The sequence below is a fragment of the Lytechinus variegatus genome, chromosome 9 (genome assembly GCF_018143015.1).
Source record: "Lytechinus variegatus isolate NC3 chromosome 9, Lvar_3.0, whole genome shotgun sequence".
NCBI lineage: Eukaryota > Metazoa > Echinodermata > Echinoidea > Temnopleuroida > Toxopneustidae > Lytechinus > Lytechinus variegatus.
In genome coordinates this window covers 13,081,613-13,099,477 of record NC_054748.1, presented here as the reverse complement: position 1 = coordinate 13,099,477, position 17,865 = coordinate 13,081,613, and the positions used below count along the sequence as shown (strand labels likewise).

At 35.8% G+C, this 17,865-nt stretch overlaps 1 protein-coding gene across 1 annotated transcript in view; it reads left to right on the top strand.

The window, feature by feature from the left end:
• The window catches only part of LOC121421815 (fibrillin-1-like), a 130,374-nt gene that overhangs the window by 32,464 nt on the left and 80,045 nt on the right, over nt 1-17,865 (top strand). Inside the window, exons 20-24 of the mRNA XM_041616614.1 lie at nt 10,898-11,032; nt 12,196-12,321; nt 12,941-13,063; nt 15,400-15,519; nt 16,907-17,029. Of these exons, the coding sequence (XP_041472548.1) occupies nt 10,898-11,032; nt 12,196-12,321; nt 12,941-13,063; nt 15,400-15,519; nt 16,907-17,029 (627 nt within the window). The remainder of the gene's footprint in view (nt 1-10,897; nt 11,033-12,195; nt 12,322-12,940; nt 13,064-15,399; nt 15,520-16,906; nt 17,030-17,865) is intronic.

Genomic DNA, 17,865 nt, shown 5'->3' with positions numbered 1-17,865 from the left:
GCCACTGGCCCAAACAGTATTGCGTACAATGGCAATGGGGGCCAAAAAAATCTCAAGAGTGATCACTAAAATGCTTATTATGAAGATTAAACAGTTGGAATACTGACTATAAACATAATTATTAACGGAATATATTACTAATATGCCATGTATGTGGTGAATGTTGTATTCTGATATTCAAAATGGCTGCCAAAGGCCCTAAAAGTATTATACAGAAATGAGAAATGGGAGAAAAGAAATCACAAGAGTGAGCGCTAAAATGCATATATATGTGATAAATTAATTGGATACTGTCTAAAAACTTATTTTCTTACGAAATATATCATTCAGGTTTTAAGTTTGTGTTAAATATTGTATTTCGACTTTCAAAATGGCCGCCATCGACATTAACCGTATTATGTACAATGCAAAGTGGGAAACCAATATTCACAGGAGTGAGCACCATAAATGCACGTAATAGTGATCTATGAGTAAAATATTGTCTGAAAGCATAATTTTTATTAAGATATATCATTTATTCTACCAGTTAGGTGATAAATACGGTTATTTTTAAGTTAAAATGGCCGCTACAGTCCCTTACGGTATTATACACAATATGAATGGGAACAAATCATTTGAACAGAATTTGGCTTTGCTTGGTCAAATGGTGATGTATGAGTGGAACGTTGTCTGAAAACATTATTTATAACAAAATATATCATATCTTATGTAATTTAGGTGATAAATACTGTATTTCAACATTCAAAATGGCTGCCATATGCCCTTTTTGTGAACATGATTTGTCTCAACCCAAAATGTATATTATACGATAAGTGCCTATGGTGGCCATTTTCAATTTAAAAATGCAGCATTTATGACCTTAATTACACAACATTATGATATATCTAGTTAGAAACCATGGTTTTAGACAATTATTCACCTTTACATCACAATTCACAATTATATGCAATATTTAGAGTCAAGCAAAGCCAAATTCTGTCAAAATTATATGTCCCATGTTACAATGTACACAATACTTTTAGGACCTATGGCAGCCATTTTGGATTTCAAAGTACACCATTTATTACCTCCACCATGTCCACGACCCATATGTGATGTATTTAGTTAGAAATAATGTTTAAGACAATATCTTTACCCATACATCACAGTTATATGCATTTTATGATTCTCACTCTTGTGAAAATTAGTTTCCCTGTTCGCATGTTACATGATTTAGTTAGGGCTTGTAGAGGTTATTTTGAATGTCAAAATACAGCGCCATTATTAAGAGACATCTAACAGATGGACAACCAGTCACAATGGTATAATGTTTAAGCATTTATTCAACATACTCACGCAACGCAAGCTGCCGGCCGGAAGGGGCGAATACCCCGATTAACAATAACAGCAAACTGTAAAACCTAGGCCACAAGTGGGCGGCATACAACATAACGCCATGGCGCAACCACTTTTTCTTCCTTCCTTCCTTTTTCATATAACAAGAAGACCCTAAGCAACAAAAACTAATTCAATACATGTTTATAAAAAGGGGTGCAAAACAATCCAATCTGCTACGTTATTATCCTAAACCATGTAAGTACACTGGTGTATGGAAGTTGTAACTAACAGTAAATAATATGTTAGTCAACAACAAATATGCTCAATAAATGTTTTTCAAAAAGGGAAGGCACCTTTGTAACAACTGTACCTCACAGTAACCCATAATACATGTATATGATCTAGGCTAATTAAAGTGCGTTACCACTAAAATCAAATACATAGAAAATATAAGATCTTAAACTACAACACCTATCTCAAACTACAAAATCATCTATCTGAGATACTTGTGTATCCATATCAAACTCACAGTCTGTCTTATCTGTTCCCACAAAAAAAAAAAAAACATTGTACAAGCAAACCCGAGGGTGTAAGGACATACTGCATAAGCATCACGTACATAATATAGCATTCTACAGTGTAGTGATCGCACTAAATATACACCTGTGCGACAAGTGGGCATTACATGTTTTGCATTTAGCACTATGACTTATAGTCATCCTAAGCAAAATAATGTAAAGAGCAATACAATCAAACCATCAAAATAAATCAATATGCACAAAATATGCTACATTCCAAAATCTAGCTATATACGCAAAAATCAATGTAGGGCTTTAGCTGTATGTGCAATAATGCAAACAATAAGTGACGGAAAGTAACATACAATGAACAAACATTTATATAAATGAAAGTAAAATCAACAAAACACAATATATTAATACACATACTGCATAAAGAACTAAAATCATCAGTTCTAATTTTTCAACCAAAAAAATACACCCCATTCATATGTAAAAATAAAATTTGATACATGGACATGGCATATAACGAGATCAAAACAAATGAGTAAGTTCGGTACTATCCATCTCCTACCCCGTACAGCCTGCATCACAAAATACATGCATACAAAGCAGCAAAAAGAAGGATTTTTATAACACCCATCCTCTGTTCTGTACAAGCCTGCAACATATAAAACAAACTACTTTTAGCAACCTGATAATAAAACAGCACATGGGTGAAGACACAATTGAGTTTGATTCATTTATACATATAACACACAAAAAGTAAATAAAAGTATGACAAAGAGGCAAATCAACACATCCAGTATAGGGCACTGAAGCCGCAAATGTAATTAAAAAAACTAACGATCCAAAGAGATATTAAAAAATACATTAAATAACATCTCATCCTGCAAAAAGTAATATAAATAAAACAAAATGAACTACATAGAGTATTTCATAAGGCATTCTGCTGCATGTAGGATTGTACGTTCACTCATCTATAACAAAATGCACAAACAAAGATGCACATAAACACAAAGCATACAAAAATAACAAGCATGATTCCCGATATCACTCTCCTTGCCTTGTGTTCGAAATGACAGATTTAGGGACGCAATCACCATATACATGAAAGTCAGACCATACACAACACTCACCAAACCAGCAGTAAATCAACGCACAACCTAAAGGGGAAAAAATAAATGGCAAACGTACAATTGACCTTCCCTAGCCTCATAAGCATAAGTGCACAAACTTTAATAATGAAAATGTATAAAATTATTACATAATAACATCAACAAACAAAAGGCAAAATAAGGTAATGCAATCGATGTACATCTGATGTCAACATCTGCAATAAAAATGTCAAGCCAGTAATGCAGTTCTTTATAAGCTCATACTATCGTCGTCAAGGAAAGCAGTTAGGGCCAAACGTGAAGGTAGGACTCACAAGCTCAGAGGCATAAAGTTAATGTCCGGTGGGCGGCCCGAATGGAGTCCCAAGAACAAGCTAGTGAAGTTGTCCAGACGAAGCGTTGAGATAGGCGGCTTTTCAGAGATGGGTGACGCCAAGAAATGTAAATGACGACAAGATGTACCAGACTTGACAGAAAAGAAGTCAAAAACGTCCCTAATGGAGAAAGCATCAAATCCACCGGGAGCACCTGGCGGGGGGCCAGGAGGATCACTTTGGGAGATAGTACACACTCTGTTTCGTCTACCGGGAGCACCTGGCAGGGGGCCAGGAGGATCCTCAACCTGCACTGTATGTGGGACGTCATCAGGGCCACTGAGTAGGAAGTAAAATGAGGCCCCAACATCAGCTCTGAAATTCTCTTTGTCAACAACTAATCTGGTAGCTGGATAATTCTCATCAAGACACCGGCCAACATCAGACGAAGGAAGATGGGCAAGTGGGTCAAACAGCCGGAGAGGGATGGACAAAGCTCTACTGGCAGAATCTGGAGGGCGACCAGGAGGGTCCTCAACCTTGATGGTGTAGGGATGAGAGAAGGGCCCACCAATCTGGAGGGGAGTGGCAAAGCTACCGACGTGGAGTTTAGGCGAGTTGTCTGCGAGCTGGTAAGTAGTGTCTATGGTAGGCTGGCAACTGTCTGGTGAATGCTCGTTAGCAAGATGAGCAGGACTATTGCAATCGGCATTGACATCAATAAGAATGGTGCCGGATACATGTGGGTTAGAAGTAGAGGCTAGTCCCAGCTGCCTGGGCTGACATGTAGCATCAGGGTCAAGATGTCGGATGGGCTGGTCCACGGACAAGCTGTCTGCACCAAGGGATTGAGTTGGTGCAGATCTTTCGCTGTCAAACGAGCAAGATGAGATATTTGCGCGGACGCTGAGCGGCACCGGAGGCGATCTGTCTAACTTAGCAGAGACGAGTGGAACACAGTTCTGACTGTCTGTGCATGCGGTACGCTCGGGACCATAGGTATACGAGGGTCCATCACCGAGTACGATACAGTGTCTTGCAGGACGGATGGTGATATCGTGACGTACAATGAACGGAATGCCAGCGTGTATTGTTACATCTGAGGAGTCTACAACAAAGCCTTCAAAGAAAAAGACCTGGTCTTCTCTCGTAAAAGTGAGAGATGTGTTCCCAACAATGTTACCAGGAAAGGACAGATTTTGTGTAACGGAACAAGATGTGTCTATAACACCTCCAAGCTTTCTGACAAGTGAGGAACAGATTAGATTCATTGAAGAACCACTAACAAGGTATATTCGGACACACTTTGAGCCATGAAAAACATCAACATGTGGAGATGTAGCCTTACTAGGTAACTCAGAGACTCTGGCCACTGGAGACTGTGGCGAAAGATCACGAACCCTGTTGTGGACAACATCTGACCCTGATGAGCCACTCGCATTACTGCAGAAATCTTCTCCTTGAATCTGTGGTGACCTGCTCAACTCATGTAGGTCCTCGAAGCAACCAAAAGTACCAGGCAGGGGTTCCAAAGAAACCCTAGCAGTTAAGTTTGCACTTGAACCTAAAGGACTATCAAGATCGTAACAATCTTCAATAGTGTCATCATCCGATAAGTCACTGTCAGAGACAAACTCAGAATACATGAGATCATGATCAAGACTATCATGACAAGTACTCAAGCTACGTGATTGGTCTGAACAATAGCGTTTCGACATTACCCGGCGAGCACGTGTGATAATGTTTTGTTCATGCTCCGGCAGAAACGGACAATTGCTAATATGATGTTGGAAATCAGAACGATGAGCAGAAAGGCATAAGGGGCAACACATATGGCTAATTCTATCATCACCTTCACAATGACAATCAGGTTTACTAGAGCAAAAAGTATTCGCGCTACTAGAAGATCTATGACTATGTGAACTAACACAACTAGATATGGTAGTGTGCATTGCCCTTATTGTCTGGGGGTGAGGTTGGTATATATCCCCGATTGGATTATCACAATCGTCGTACAAATCATCATCATTATAACCAATACTTGAATCACTCTCGGTCACATAACCATGTATCTCATTTCCGTTGATTTGAATTGACTCAAACTCTACATCAGAAATATCAGGGCTGCAAGCTCTAGATCTACTTGACCCGGAATGATTAGATATGGTTGCATGCATTACCCTTACCTTCTGGGGAAGAGGTTGATAATATGGAGACCCCATTAGACTATCAAAATCATACAAATCCTCATCCAGACTGACACTCAAATCACTCTCAGTCACATATCCATTTCTCTCACTTCCATTGATTTGAATTGACTCTGACTCTTGATTACAATAAGTAACATCAATATAAGAATGATCAAAATATAACTGTTGATTGAAACGCCCTTTATCTTGGGCATGCTGGAGACGAGGTTGTGACCTCCGCCTCGGAAAGGGACGGGGAAAAGCCATCGGAACGGGCTATAAATGGGACTACAGCAGTGCGAGCAAACATTAACCACCTATCACGACATTGGCATTATCGACCGACTGACTGCAAGAAAACGCATAAAGTCCATCGCAAAATGAATCAATGGTGAGTACGAAATTCCGTAGCTGCCACCACGCCATTATTAAGAGACATCTAACAGATGGACAACCAGTCACAATGGTATAATGTTTAAGCATTTATTCAACATACTCACGCAACGCAAGCTGCCGGCCGGAAGGGGCGAATACCCCGATTAACGATTACAGCAAACTGTAAAACCTAGCCACAAGTGGGCGGCATACAACATAACGCCATGGCGCAGTATTTATCACTTATATGAAAGAAGAAATGCGATGATTAAAAAAATGTTTTCAAACAACGTTTTACTCATACAACAGGATTACATGGATGTCATAGTCAAGCAAATCCAAATTCGTACAAAATTATATGTCCCAATTCAGATTGTAGATAATACTGTTAGGGCCTATAGGGGCCATTTTGAATTTCATAATACAGTATTTATCTCATGCATGACAAAGAAATGATATGTCTTGCTATAAAACATGTTGTCAGACAATATTTTACTCATAGATCACAATTACATGCACTTTATGTTTCTTACTCGTGTGAAAATTAGTTTCTCTACTCGCATTGTACATGATGAAGATAGGGGCTATGGCGGCCATTTTGAATTTCAAAATACAGCATTTACCACATAAATGGCATATTTACATCTATGTTTTTAGTCAGTATTCCACTCGTTTATCTTAATGATATGCATTTTAATGCTCAATCTTCTCGTTTTTTTGGCCCCGGCCATTGCCATTGTACATAATACTCTTTGGGCCAGTGGCGGCTATTTTAGATATCGAAATACAGCAATGTTCCCATATTTGACATAATAAGTAATATATCTCATTAGTAATGATGATTTGCATATATTACTTCGTTCATACATCGCAATTTTCGCAATTTAGTGCTCATTTTTGTGAAAATTAGTTTCCCCTATTCATATTGTACATGATAGTGTATACAATGGCCTATGGCGGCCATTTTGAATATCAGGAAGATAAATATCTTGTCAAAAATTATTTTTTAAGATTGTATTTCACTCCTGCCACACAATTTCATGCATTTCACAGCCAATGTGCGGACAATTTTATGAATTTCATGAGTAATTTGCATATTTTGGCGGCCATATTGGATTTTGCCAATTTGCGGAAAATGCTCAAGGCTACACGAGTGGCATCATTCAGATTCGTAATCAGCACCCTCGAATTGACAAGAAACCATCAAAAAATATTGTATATAAAAAAACAAGGTTTGGTCAATATCCTATGGGGCCTATCCTGGACTACCCCAATGCTTGTTAGAATGCAATACCCACTGTTTCAAAATTCTCGATACTGCTCAAACAGATTTTCAACTAAAAATAAAAGAAGGGCTTTTCATCAAATGGAAACAACCTCAACTAAACCAACAGGTGTACAATTACCAAATAATGTTATCCATTTAATTTAACCCACCCCTATCTGATGACTCCATAGACTTGTAATTTTTTTTACTTCATTCCATTTAACATTGAATTCACACCTTGTAATCCTGTGTAACGATATTCTTGAAATTTTTACTTGACATCCTAACTGTATAAATACCAGTGACTCTGTTAATAATTTTCAGGCTGAGGATGAGGTGCGACACCTCGAAACATGTTCCGTTTATTAAAATGTTATGTTCTATTCTTTATATTTGTCTTCAATTTAGTATCGTGTCGTTCTTTTGGAAATATAATTAAGAAATAAGAACAATATTGTTAGTCCAGGTATAGATTCTCATTCTTGTCATGGTCTTTTACAAGACGGATGCATAAAAAATGTGTGGATGTCAAAATATTGCATTAAGGTCGGAATGGGGTAAGTTGTGCCAAACAACACGGGGCAAGTTGAGCCATTGTAATTCTTATGTTAATGTATGATAAGAAAAACAAACCTTAAAAAGTCATTGATATGCAGGCAGAAAGGAGCAAATTCACATGACAGTTCTTTTACTTATAGAGGATGTTAGTATTTACGGCAAATTAGCAAGTGAAAAGACTTAAAATAAAAAATTACATGCTGGTTCTTCCCGCATAGATTTTGTACATAGTTTTTGTGGCTCAGCTCACCCCAGGGGGGGGGGCACAACTTACCCCATATATGGGGCAAGTTGAGCCATTTGACATCGTTTTTTTCAAAGGTCACATTGACTTTAAATGTGGGGGTAGAAAGTTATATATAGTTGAAAAATATTTCCCAAGAATCAAATTTAAAGGCAAGGTACTTATTTCTACAATATTAGTGGTCATATCAATTCTAACATGCAAAATGCAAAAAGTGTCACACCTTACCCCGCCTTCCCCTACCGTTCGAGGGTTCAAATTCAAAGTATATGAGTGACAATCTGATAGATTTTAGGGCCTTGAGGTTACAAAGGTCAAAGTTTCTTGTTCTCGCTATAACTAAAACTAATTGAGGGTTCAGCATCAAACTTGATTAATGTATCTGTATGGGAGCAGCAATTATCTGATTAGATTTGGGAGTCATTAGATCAGTAGTTGAATACCTGAACATATATTATTCTCACAATCAGTAAACTATTTGAGTGTTGAACTAGGCTCATGTAGGAGCTAGAATGATTGATTAGAATGTCTTTGTTTTGGGTGGTTCATAAGGTCAAAGGTCAAAGAGGTTATTATATAATACCTTATTCTCATGGTAACTAAAGAACCGTCGATAAATTATCTTAAATTCAGTTTTATACATGCACAACATGTGAGGTTTATTTGAGTTACTTATGGGTTCATAAGGTCAAATGTCAAAGTTTGTTATTGAGATATTAGAATTAGGTATGAGTATTCTTGGTCTGGCAGTGGTGAAGGCATATAGTATACAAATAAAAATACTGTTTCTAAGTGTGTCAATTGGAAAAGGTGAGTTTCAGGTCATCAATTTAAGGATTTTATTGATTACTTTTATTCTTTTTTCCCTTGAACTGTAGATTCTGGTGCAATAAAAATGGTCACAATATGTGTGGAATTTAATCTTTATAATATATTTTGATTGATTTTTAGGACAGTTTGTCAAAGGTTATTGATTCAAATTCCTTCTCAGTTTTTTACATACACTTACTTCATACCATGGTCACATTTGCTACGGCCGCCGTAGATTCTAAAATTTCTACGGCGAGTAGCAATTCTACGGTCGCCTCAGAATTTCCACGGCCACTTACTCTAGCGGTCACATATGTTACGGTCGCCGCACGGCGTATTTTTTAATTTATGGAGAAAAGAAATCTGCGGCTGACGTATGTCCTTGAAATCATGACGTACGGTCGCCCTAGGGCGACCCTGCGCTGGCCGTAGGTTTTTGACAAATACTACGGCAGACGCAAGGTGGCCGCAAGGCGCCCTCACGGCGGCCGCAGGGGGACTATGCAGTGAGATATACCATCATGATATTTTACATTAGACATTTCATTTCAGAAAGTTTTCAAAGTGTCGCACCATGCCCATGCGCGTATTCTGGGCGGGAGGGAGGGGGGGTTCGGGGCCCGGGTAGGCGAAAAGGGGGCGCCATAAAGAGGGAGGAAAGAAAGGGAAAGAAAAGGGAGATAAAAAGGAGGGGGAAAGAAGAGAAAGAGAAAAGGGAGAAAAGAAAGAGAGAAGGAAACAAGAAGAAGGGAAAAGGAGAGAAGAGAAAATGGGAAAGGGGGAGGAGTAATAAAAGTGCTGGGGCGCCAAATTGATGTTCGACTTAGGAAGGGGGGTCGCCAAATTAATGTTTGATACTGATCTGAATATTATACGATCAGTAATGTTCGACCTAGGAAGGGGGGGGGCAAATTCGACCTTTGTGGTGATTCGCGCTTCGCGCTCGCATCGAATGTTTAGTTAGATGACATCCTGTTAATGATTACCAAATGATTACCTTAATTGCGTAGAATGTCTAGTTTTGGAACGGAATATAATCGAATAATTTTTAAGTGCCCATCCTGATCATGATTACCAATAATGCTTACAATTTCCAAACTTTGGGTCATTTTGGAATATAGACAATCATCAGCTCGCCCTGACAGATAGATAGATACCCATCCTGCTCATGCTTACAAAACTTCTCAGAATATTCTATTTTCAGGTCTATACACAAGCTATCAAAAATCGCGTTCGCATTATTTATTTGGACTTATGAAATAAATGTCCCTTAACCATGTTGTTTGTATGAATAAAGTTAAGATGTTAATAAACACGTTTGTCTTAAGTAAGAACTACACCCTAGGAAACAACAACAAAAATCAGCATTTAACTCCCCATGATAATAATAGTAATAATGATAATGATAGTAACATCATATTTTACCCAAGTTAGCCGCTAGTGAAAGGGCAATATCTGTGCTTCCTGGTCACATTTGTGTTTTTTTAAGTGGTATTACAGTATATCATATTCATGGATAGTTTGCTTTTTATTAAGTCATAATTAAAAAAGTTGTCTGCAGTTGTCCTTTTTCATGTGATTATGAAATAAGATAATTCAACATGCATTTAAGGCACCTGATTGCCTGACGAGGGGGGTCACCATTTTTTTCCGAAAAGTACACATGTATATGGGCCAAAATTATAGGGCAGGCCCCCGAGGTGCAAAATTCTGAATACGCGCCTGGTGGCTTCCGAGCAGATAATACAATAGGAGAAGGGAAAAGGAGGGAAGAAAAACACGAGGGCAGCCGCACGGCCACCGTACACTCAACGTACGGCCGCCGTAGACCGTTCTACGGCTAGTCTAATTTCTACGGCGAGCGTAGAAAAGAAAAAATGTTATAACTCCGAGTTAAAATTCTACGGCCACCCCTACGGCCTGTAAAAAGTAGGAATCCGCCGTACGTCGACCCTGCGGCCACCGCAGATTTTCTGCGGCCGCCGCAGAAATCTGTCGAATTTATGTATCTACGGCCGCCGTACGGCCGCCGTAGAGCATATGTGACCAAGGTATTAGTCTCTACACTTAGAACTGCATACTTTAAGTTGATATATGTGATGTTAATAGCTACATTTTCGTTAAAACGTAACCTAACAACTTGTGATTTTCTATATTTTTAAATATTTCTTTGATTTGTTTATACAGTGTCTTCTTCTGCCATGTGTAACTCAACAATGCAATTGGTTTGTGGAACGGTTGCTTGTATTATGCAATCAGGAGAACCAAGTTGTGTGTGTGAGGCAGGATTTCAGTTCAATGCAACTCTTCAAATCTGTGAAGGTATCTAATTGATTTGATTTATTACCTTTTCAAATATGCAATGGTATTATAAATATTCGGATTATTCACCTCTTCATATTCATAAAATGAAGGTGTCTAATATAATGCAACCTCAAGTCTGAATCATGATTTAAAACACAAACATGAATCACAATACCACAGAATCAGGGTTTAAATGACTTTCATTCCACTGCTGTTTCTCCCTCGGATACGGGCCGATCACATCACAGGAAGTGTAGGTCAATTTGTTGCTCGTGTTTTGGCTCTCGAAAAATAAATCTTTTGCTTTCAGAATTCATTGTGTTATACCTCATTTGTTTACTCCTATTCATCTTGTTGGTTTATCAAAATTGGTTTTCGGAAGTGAATTTCACCATAGATCCAATTTCATATTAGCACCGTTAACTCAACAACAACTGAGTTAATTGTTTCTCCAATTAAGTTCACTTAGTACAATTTGAAGTTGGAGCCATGACAAAAAACAAAAACAAAATGAAAAGCAGCGGACGATGCAATGACCAATACAGAACTTTAGTTAATACATGTGAAAAGAAATGCATGCATAGCACATAGTTATATACATACACCATGAGCATAGCGTTGTGCCTTGAGCTTGGTATGGGCCAAGCAAGACATAGCCCGACACAGTGATGTCATAGAATTATGATTCAAATCATGATTACACTTATACAACCTATTTCGTCTTTCCAAATTCCCCCTTTTCTGTGTTTTGTGTTTGTGAACAAAACAAACATCTAAATCTGAAATGACCTTGTCTAAGTAAAAGTGCACAGGAACAATCTTACCAGCAGCTACAAATGAATTCCAAATGTTTTGTTAAAGCAAAATTACGATTAAAATCTCAAATCAGCAATTGTAAGGTTTGGGGGTGACAGCCTTTTCTAAATGTTCCATTTGCCACTTTGAATGGTTTGAACCAGCACTTACATTGTTGGATTCAGCTTTATTTGAAAGGTTGGAAAAGGCTTTTTCTCCTCCAACCTTTTTATTGATGATTTAACATTTCACTTTTTAGTGTGTACAATGTTTTTTTGTTTTTAGACACTGGGTATGAATTTAGAACAGTGTTATAGCTTGAAAGCTGTCATCCCTAGGTATTGATAACATCTAAACTGAATAAATATTTCATCTTCTTCATTTAGATATTGATGAATGCATTGGAAACAATACATGTGAGTCAGATAACCTGTGTGAGAACTTTGATGGAGGATATAATTGTACCTGCAATTCTGGATATGAACTTGATTCAAATGGAAGAACATGCTCAGGTAATACATAGATAGTGAAAAATTGGAATATTTATTCAGGGTAAATACTTCAGTTATGGAAGCTATTTTTAAAAGGCCCTGCATAATATTGCCCCTGTCAAGAGGAAGAAAGGCAGTAGGTTCCTTGTTTTGGAAGTGTTTGCTGGGTATTGAACCCAAGACCTCTTGTTCATGAGGCCAGTGCTCTACCACGAAGCCACTATGCCTTTTATCAGGGTTATGAATCATATTTCTTAGAACTTTTGTTCCTTGAAGTGAAGGTGAATGACTGGAAGGATAACAGGAAGTTAAACTACATAACAATATCTTGAGAGAGGCTTGTGGATATGTTTCCTATATACAAGATAGCTTGGGCCATATGTAATAATTTCACATTCAAAGAAATATTCATTTTTAAATTAATAAAATCTGCAGGATAAGTCGGTAAGTGATCCCAGGAAATGTGTAGGGTTTAAATGAGGTTTGTAAATACTATGATTAATGCAAGTGTTTGAGTTCACTATCAATCTGTCAGGATAAATATGAAGGATTAGCATTGCACATAGGGTACAAACTGTGCACATTTATCATGAAATGCAATAATTGACATCTTTCTGTTTATTTCTCAATTTTTTGATAGACATTGATGAATGTCAACTAGGTCTTGATAGCTGTGATGGGAATGCTGCATGTATAAACACCGAAGGAAACTACACCTGTTCTTGTAATTCTGGCTTCATGGGAGATGGAAATATATGTTCTGGTAATGCAACAATATCCTTCTTCTTTTTTCAATATTTTCTCCAAAATAACTGTTTATCAAATCTCCATATTACCACTGCCATCATCTTATTCATTTAGAAAAAATACCCAGTTAATATAATAATTACAATTATATTTAGAGATCTGCTGAGGATGCTGTCATTATTCAGACCTTATTTCAGTGCTCTACACAAACATTTCCATTACCCTGTCTGATTGTGATAGTAGTAACGTTCACTCTAAAATAATTGAGATTGAAAATTAGCAAAAGGAATATATATATATTCAAAGATATATATATATTCAAAGACTATAGACATAACACTACTACTTATACTTGCTTATATAGCGCTTAATACTTAACTTTGTCAGAAGTCTCTGAGCGCTCTACAGTATATGCAGCATAATTACCCTGGCTTTAGCAGTGCAGCTGTTACGCGCGCTGCATTTCAAGGAATAGATTCCTGCCAGGTACCCATTTACCTCACCTGGGTTGAGTGCAGCAAATTGTGGATCAATTTCTTGCTAAAGGAAATTACGCTATGGTTGGGATTTGAGACCTAAGTCAAATCTTTCTTTTCAAACTGTTTTTTTTTAAATGCTTAGTAAGATTTATGCAGAACATGTAATTATAAATATCCTACAGTATATAGCATGCATTAAGCCTTGAGCACCTAACAAGGTGGATATGTGCGCAGTATAAATATCCTATATTATTATTATTAACACATAGTTTGCAATATGTTTCAGTAAAGGAACACATGGTTTGCAATGCACTTTAGTAAAAGAACACACAGTTTGCAATACGTTAAAGGAATGAACAAATGTTTAGAAGAGAATGAACATCAAATAGAGTTTGTTACCCAGGGATGTTCGGAACAAATTTACTGATGATTTGATATTACGAGAGGTTGAGGTTTGATCTTTACAGGGAATTGATATTCAGTGATCAAAGACGGTTTTTGTTTATTGAATATTATCATTCAAATGTGTTCAATATTTATAGGTACAGTGTAAACGCTAATTTCAGATGAAGATAAACCTAGTAATGACTAAAGATGATCACTAAGCTGATCATAATATATTTTATAAGATTTTGTGTAATGTATGTAAAATGTTTTTTTAAATATTGTCGGAAATTATTTGCAAATATATAAAATGTAAAGTTTACATATTTATTGGAATCGCTGGGTATGCATGTAGGTCAAATTCACCCCAACGTAAAGTTAATTTGTATTAGAAATTTAAAAAAGTAAACAAGCACATTGCTGAAAATCTTGAAATATCTGATGTAAAATAATAAACTTAGGAAATGGTAAAATATTGCTTTTTTTCACAGGACATTTTTATGCGCATTATAGGGATATGCAAATATGAGAGTCAATGTCATGCACTATTTCATTTGTATTTTATTGTGTGAATTATGCAGTATTTCAATTTTTTCAGATTTGACAATAAAGAGTCTCTTCATCAAATCACAATGCAATACAACAATTGTAATTGCAAAAGGTCATGGAGGAATCAGACTATATGTACATGTATGTTTACATAGTAATCAGTAGGAAATTATAGTATTTATAATTTTATGAATTCATATTTCTTATATTTATTATTGAATAAATGTTATTGGAATCACTATTTTGTTGGGGTGGACTTTGCTTTAAATAGCTCTAGGTCCCACCTTATTAAGAATGATCATTTCAACCACAACTAAGGAAAGCCATCAACATCTAAAATGCAAAGTTTGTTAAAAATGTTTTCTAGATATGATGTATGCTCATGCATTTATTGTTGTCTTGACAAATGTGCTTCTTTGTTTGTTTAAAAAGTATATTGTGCAAATTTCCATTACAAATGATTATTTTTTTTTTTTGTCCTCATCAGAGGTATTTATTACATCAAAATCAATAATCAAACACATACAATAAATACAATTACTTTCATATTTCACGACCTTTTGATTTCATTATACTGTTTTTCTGATATTTTTTTTTATATTGTTACTCTTTTACATTGAAATCAATAAACAAAACACAAACGATATATATATATAATTAGTTTCACATTTCACAGGCTTTTGATTTCGTTGTACTGTTTTTCTGTTAGTTTTATCTCATTACTCTTTTCAAGAAATCTTAAATTAATGACTAATTACAAATGATTATGATAATAATGGATATCGTTGAGATTGATTGGATCAATCACATCTGTTTGTAAAATGAAACCCTGGGATGTAAGATGTGAGGAAATTTAAATTTATTTCCAACACATCGTCTCCATTGTTGCTGGGGCTTAATTTAATATCATACCTTTCTTTAATATGACTTCTTCCTACAGATGTGGATGAGTGCATGACTCTAACTCCATGCTCCATGAATGCAAGTTGTGCAGATACAATCGGCTCATTCACCTGCATGTGTCTTCCTGGATACACTGGAGATGGATTCAATTGTGTTGGTATGAAGATTCACAGATTTATTTGATTGAAGTACACTTAACAGCGATGTTTTCATTTAAAAGTTACTCTTTCTAATGTATTACGCAATTCCGAGATTCAGCTCAACAAAAGAATGATTTTTTTCTCAACACCTATTTGATAAGGGGGTTATGACCTTGCATTACATTATGTCATCAGATGGCTCCCTAAAAAGATATGATTTGTTTAAAGATCAATTTGAAATAAATGGTAATTATTATTTATTACTAAAAGGAATATACTATTCTGTAAAAAAAATAAGATCAAAATGTTATTCAACTTCATTTAGATGAAATTAATTTTCTAAGAGATTATAATCTAGAAGTCAAGTCTGTACATAGCAAACACTTTTCTGATTATTTAGTTAAGATGAAGAGAGAAAAATATCTCAATTCTTTTCAATTAAAGGATAAATACATGTTTTAGGGATTCTGAATTATATAAAGTTATAAAATAATGATAAAATGCATTGAAATGTCAATATAATGTACTATATAAATGTATACAAAAACTAGAGATTTTCCTTGAAATACGTCTGCACTGTAATCTGAGTAATTACGGCTGCCAAACTACAGCCGGGAGAAATAATATCCAAGTCCTTTGGAAGCACACAGAGACGTTATAATCATAATGCAATATGCGCTCTACAAAAACTTATATTATCATTTTATTATTTATAAATAATGATAATAAGCCAAGCATATACTGTTTCAAAAGAATGTTATTTTGTTGTACACAGAAGAATTGCACATTGCTAAAAGGAAAGGAAAACTCCACCAAAAAAAATTTGTTAAGCCAATAATAACTTCTAGTCACTGCTGAAAATGTTTGTGATTTACTATCTACTATACTCCAACTTTCTATATTTACCTTTTCTTTTGTAATATGCAATGTACCTGTACTTATTTTGTTGTATATGTGCAAACACAAATTGTATGAATGTATCCTTATTGATTTATATTTGAACGTTTTATCGAAAGTATCAATACAATATCATTGAAATATAAAACAGGTGAGGGACTGGTAATAATGAAGGGAATATTTATTGTATCCCAGGAAAAAAGCCATGAATTGTATTACCGGTAGCATAAGTTTTAATGATCATTATCCTCCATTCAGTATGACACAATATTATGTAGCAAGTTAATTATGTATAGCCTATGAATTCATCAGATTTTGGCACATAGTGTAATGCGCCCTTTTATTGCACTTGCCAATGAAGCCTTCCAAACAAATATATATCAAAAAAGGTTCTATATTGCTAATGGTGGAGGCCTAGATTTATTGTAAAGCAAGAGATGAAATCTGAGAATAAGTTTGGTTGTGAAGAAGGCCTATTTATATCTTTCTTTTTAATTTCTTTAATAGATATTGATGAATGTGAACTTGGAAGTGATAACTGTCATATGAATGCTGACTGTATCAACAATAATGGAAGCTTCAATTGTCTTTGTGATCCTGGCTATACAGGAGATGGACTTACATGTGAAAGTAATGTGATCTTAATTAACATTTTATGCTATTAACACTATGTGTTGTCCAACTATGCTGGTTGAGTATAATAATATGGTATTGGTGACATGGTTGGATGTTACTAACACTTGAATCAAGATAATTATTGGCCTATTATTTTTTAATAATGTAGAAGTAAAAACTGAGAGAAAATTATGGTCTCTTTCTGAACCAATTGAATGTTTGGTATCTCTCAATATATTTTCTTGTGAACAAAGAGTTTTTATTAGTTTTATGAGGTTAAATTTTGCAAAGAAATCTTGAAGTTTGTGAAAATTAGTAGTATGAATTGAACGATTTCACAAGCATCTTGCAATATGAAGGCATTATCTTTTCTGGGCCTTATGAAACAAAACATATCAATTGATGAGTTCATGTTTGTGATCAGGTCTACTTATAGATCAATGCAGCTTATCACAGATATCAGCCCTGAAATTCATTGCTAGGTAAGGTTTTGTCTGGAAGGATCTTTACAAACACTATGTTGATTTGATCAACCACATCTATGGAAAGCCAGCAATACCAACATCTAAATGCATGTTTGTTCCAAAAAAATATACATGTTTTTATTTATAAATGCCTCATTGTCTAGACAATTCAATGTGGTTCTCCTCTATGTTTATGATAGTACATTGTGCAAATTTCCCGCAGGAAAAATGATGGCATTGATGGATTTTGATTGGGTGAGTCACAGATCAATGTATGACAACTCTCGATGTTCATGCTTGTGATCTTAGATTTGGATGAGGCTTGCATAGTTAAACCACACATATTGACCAGAGTTTAAATTAAACCTATTTTCAGAATATGGGTGA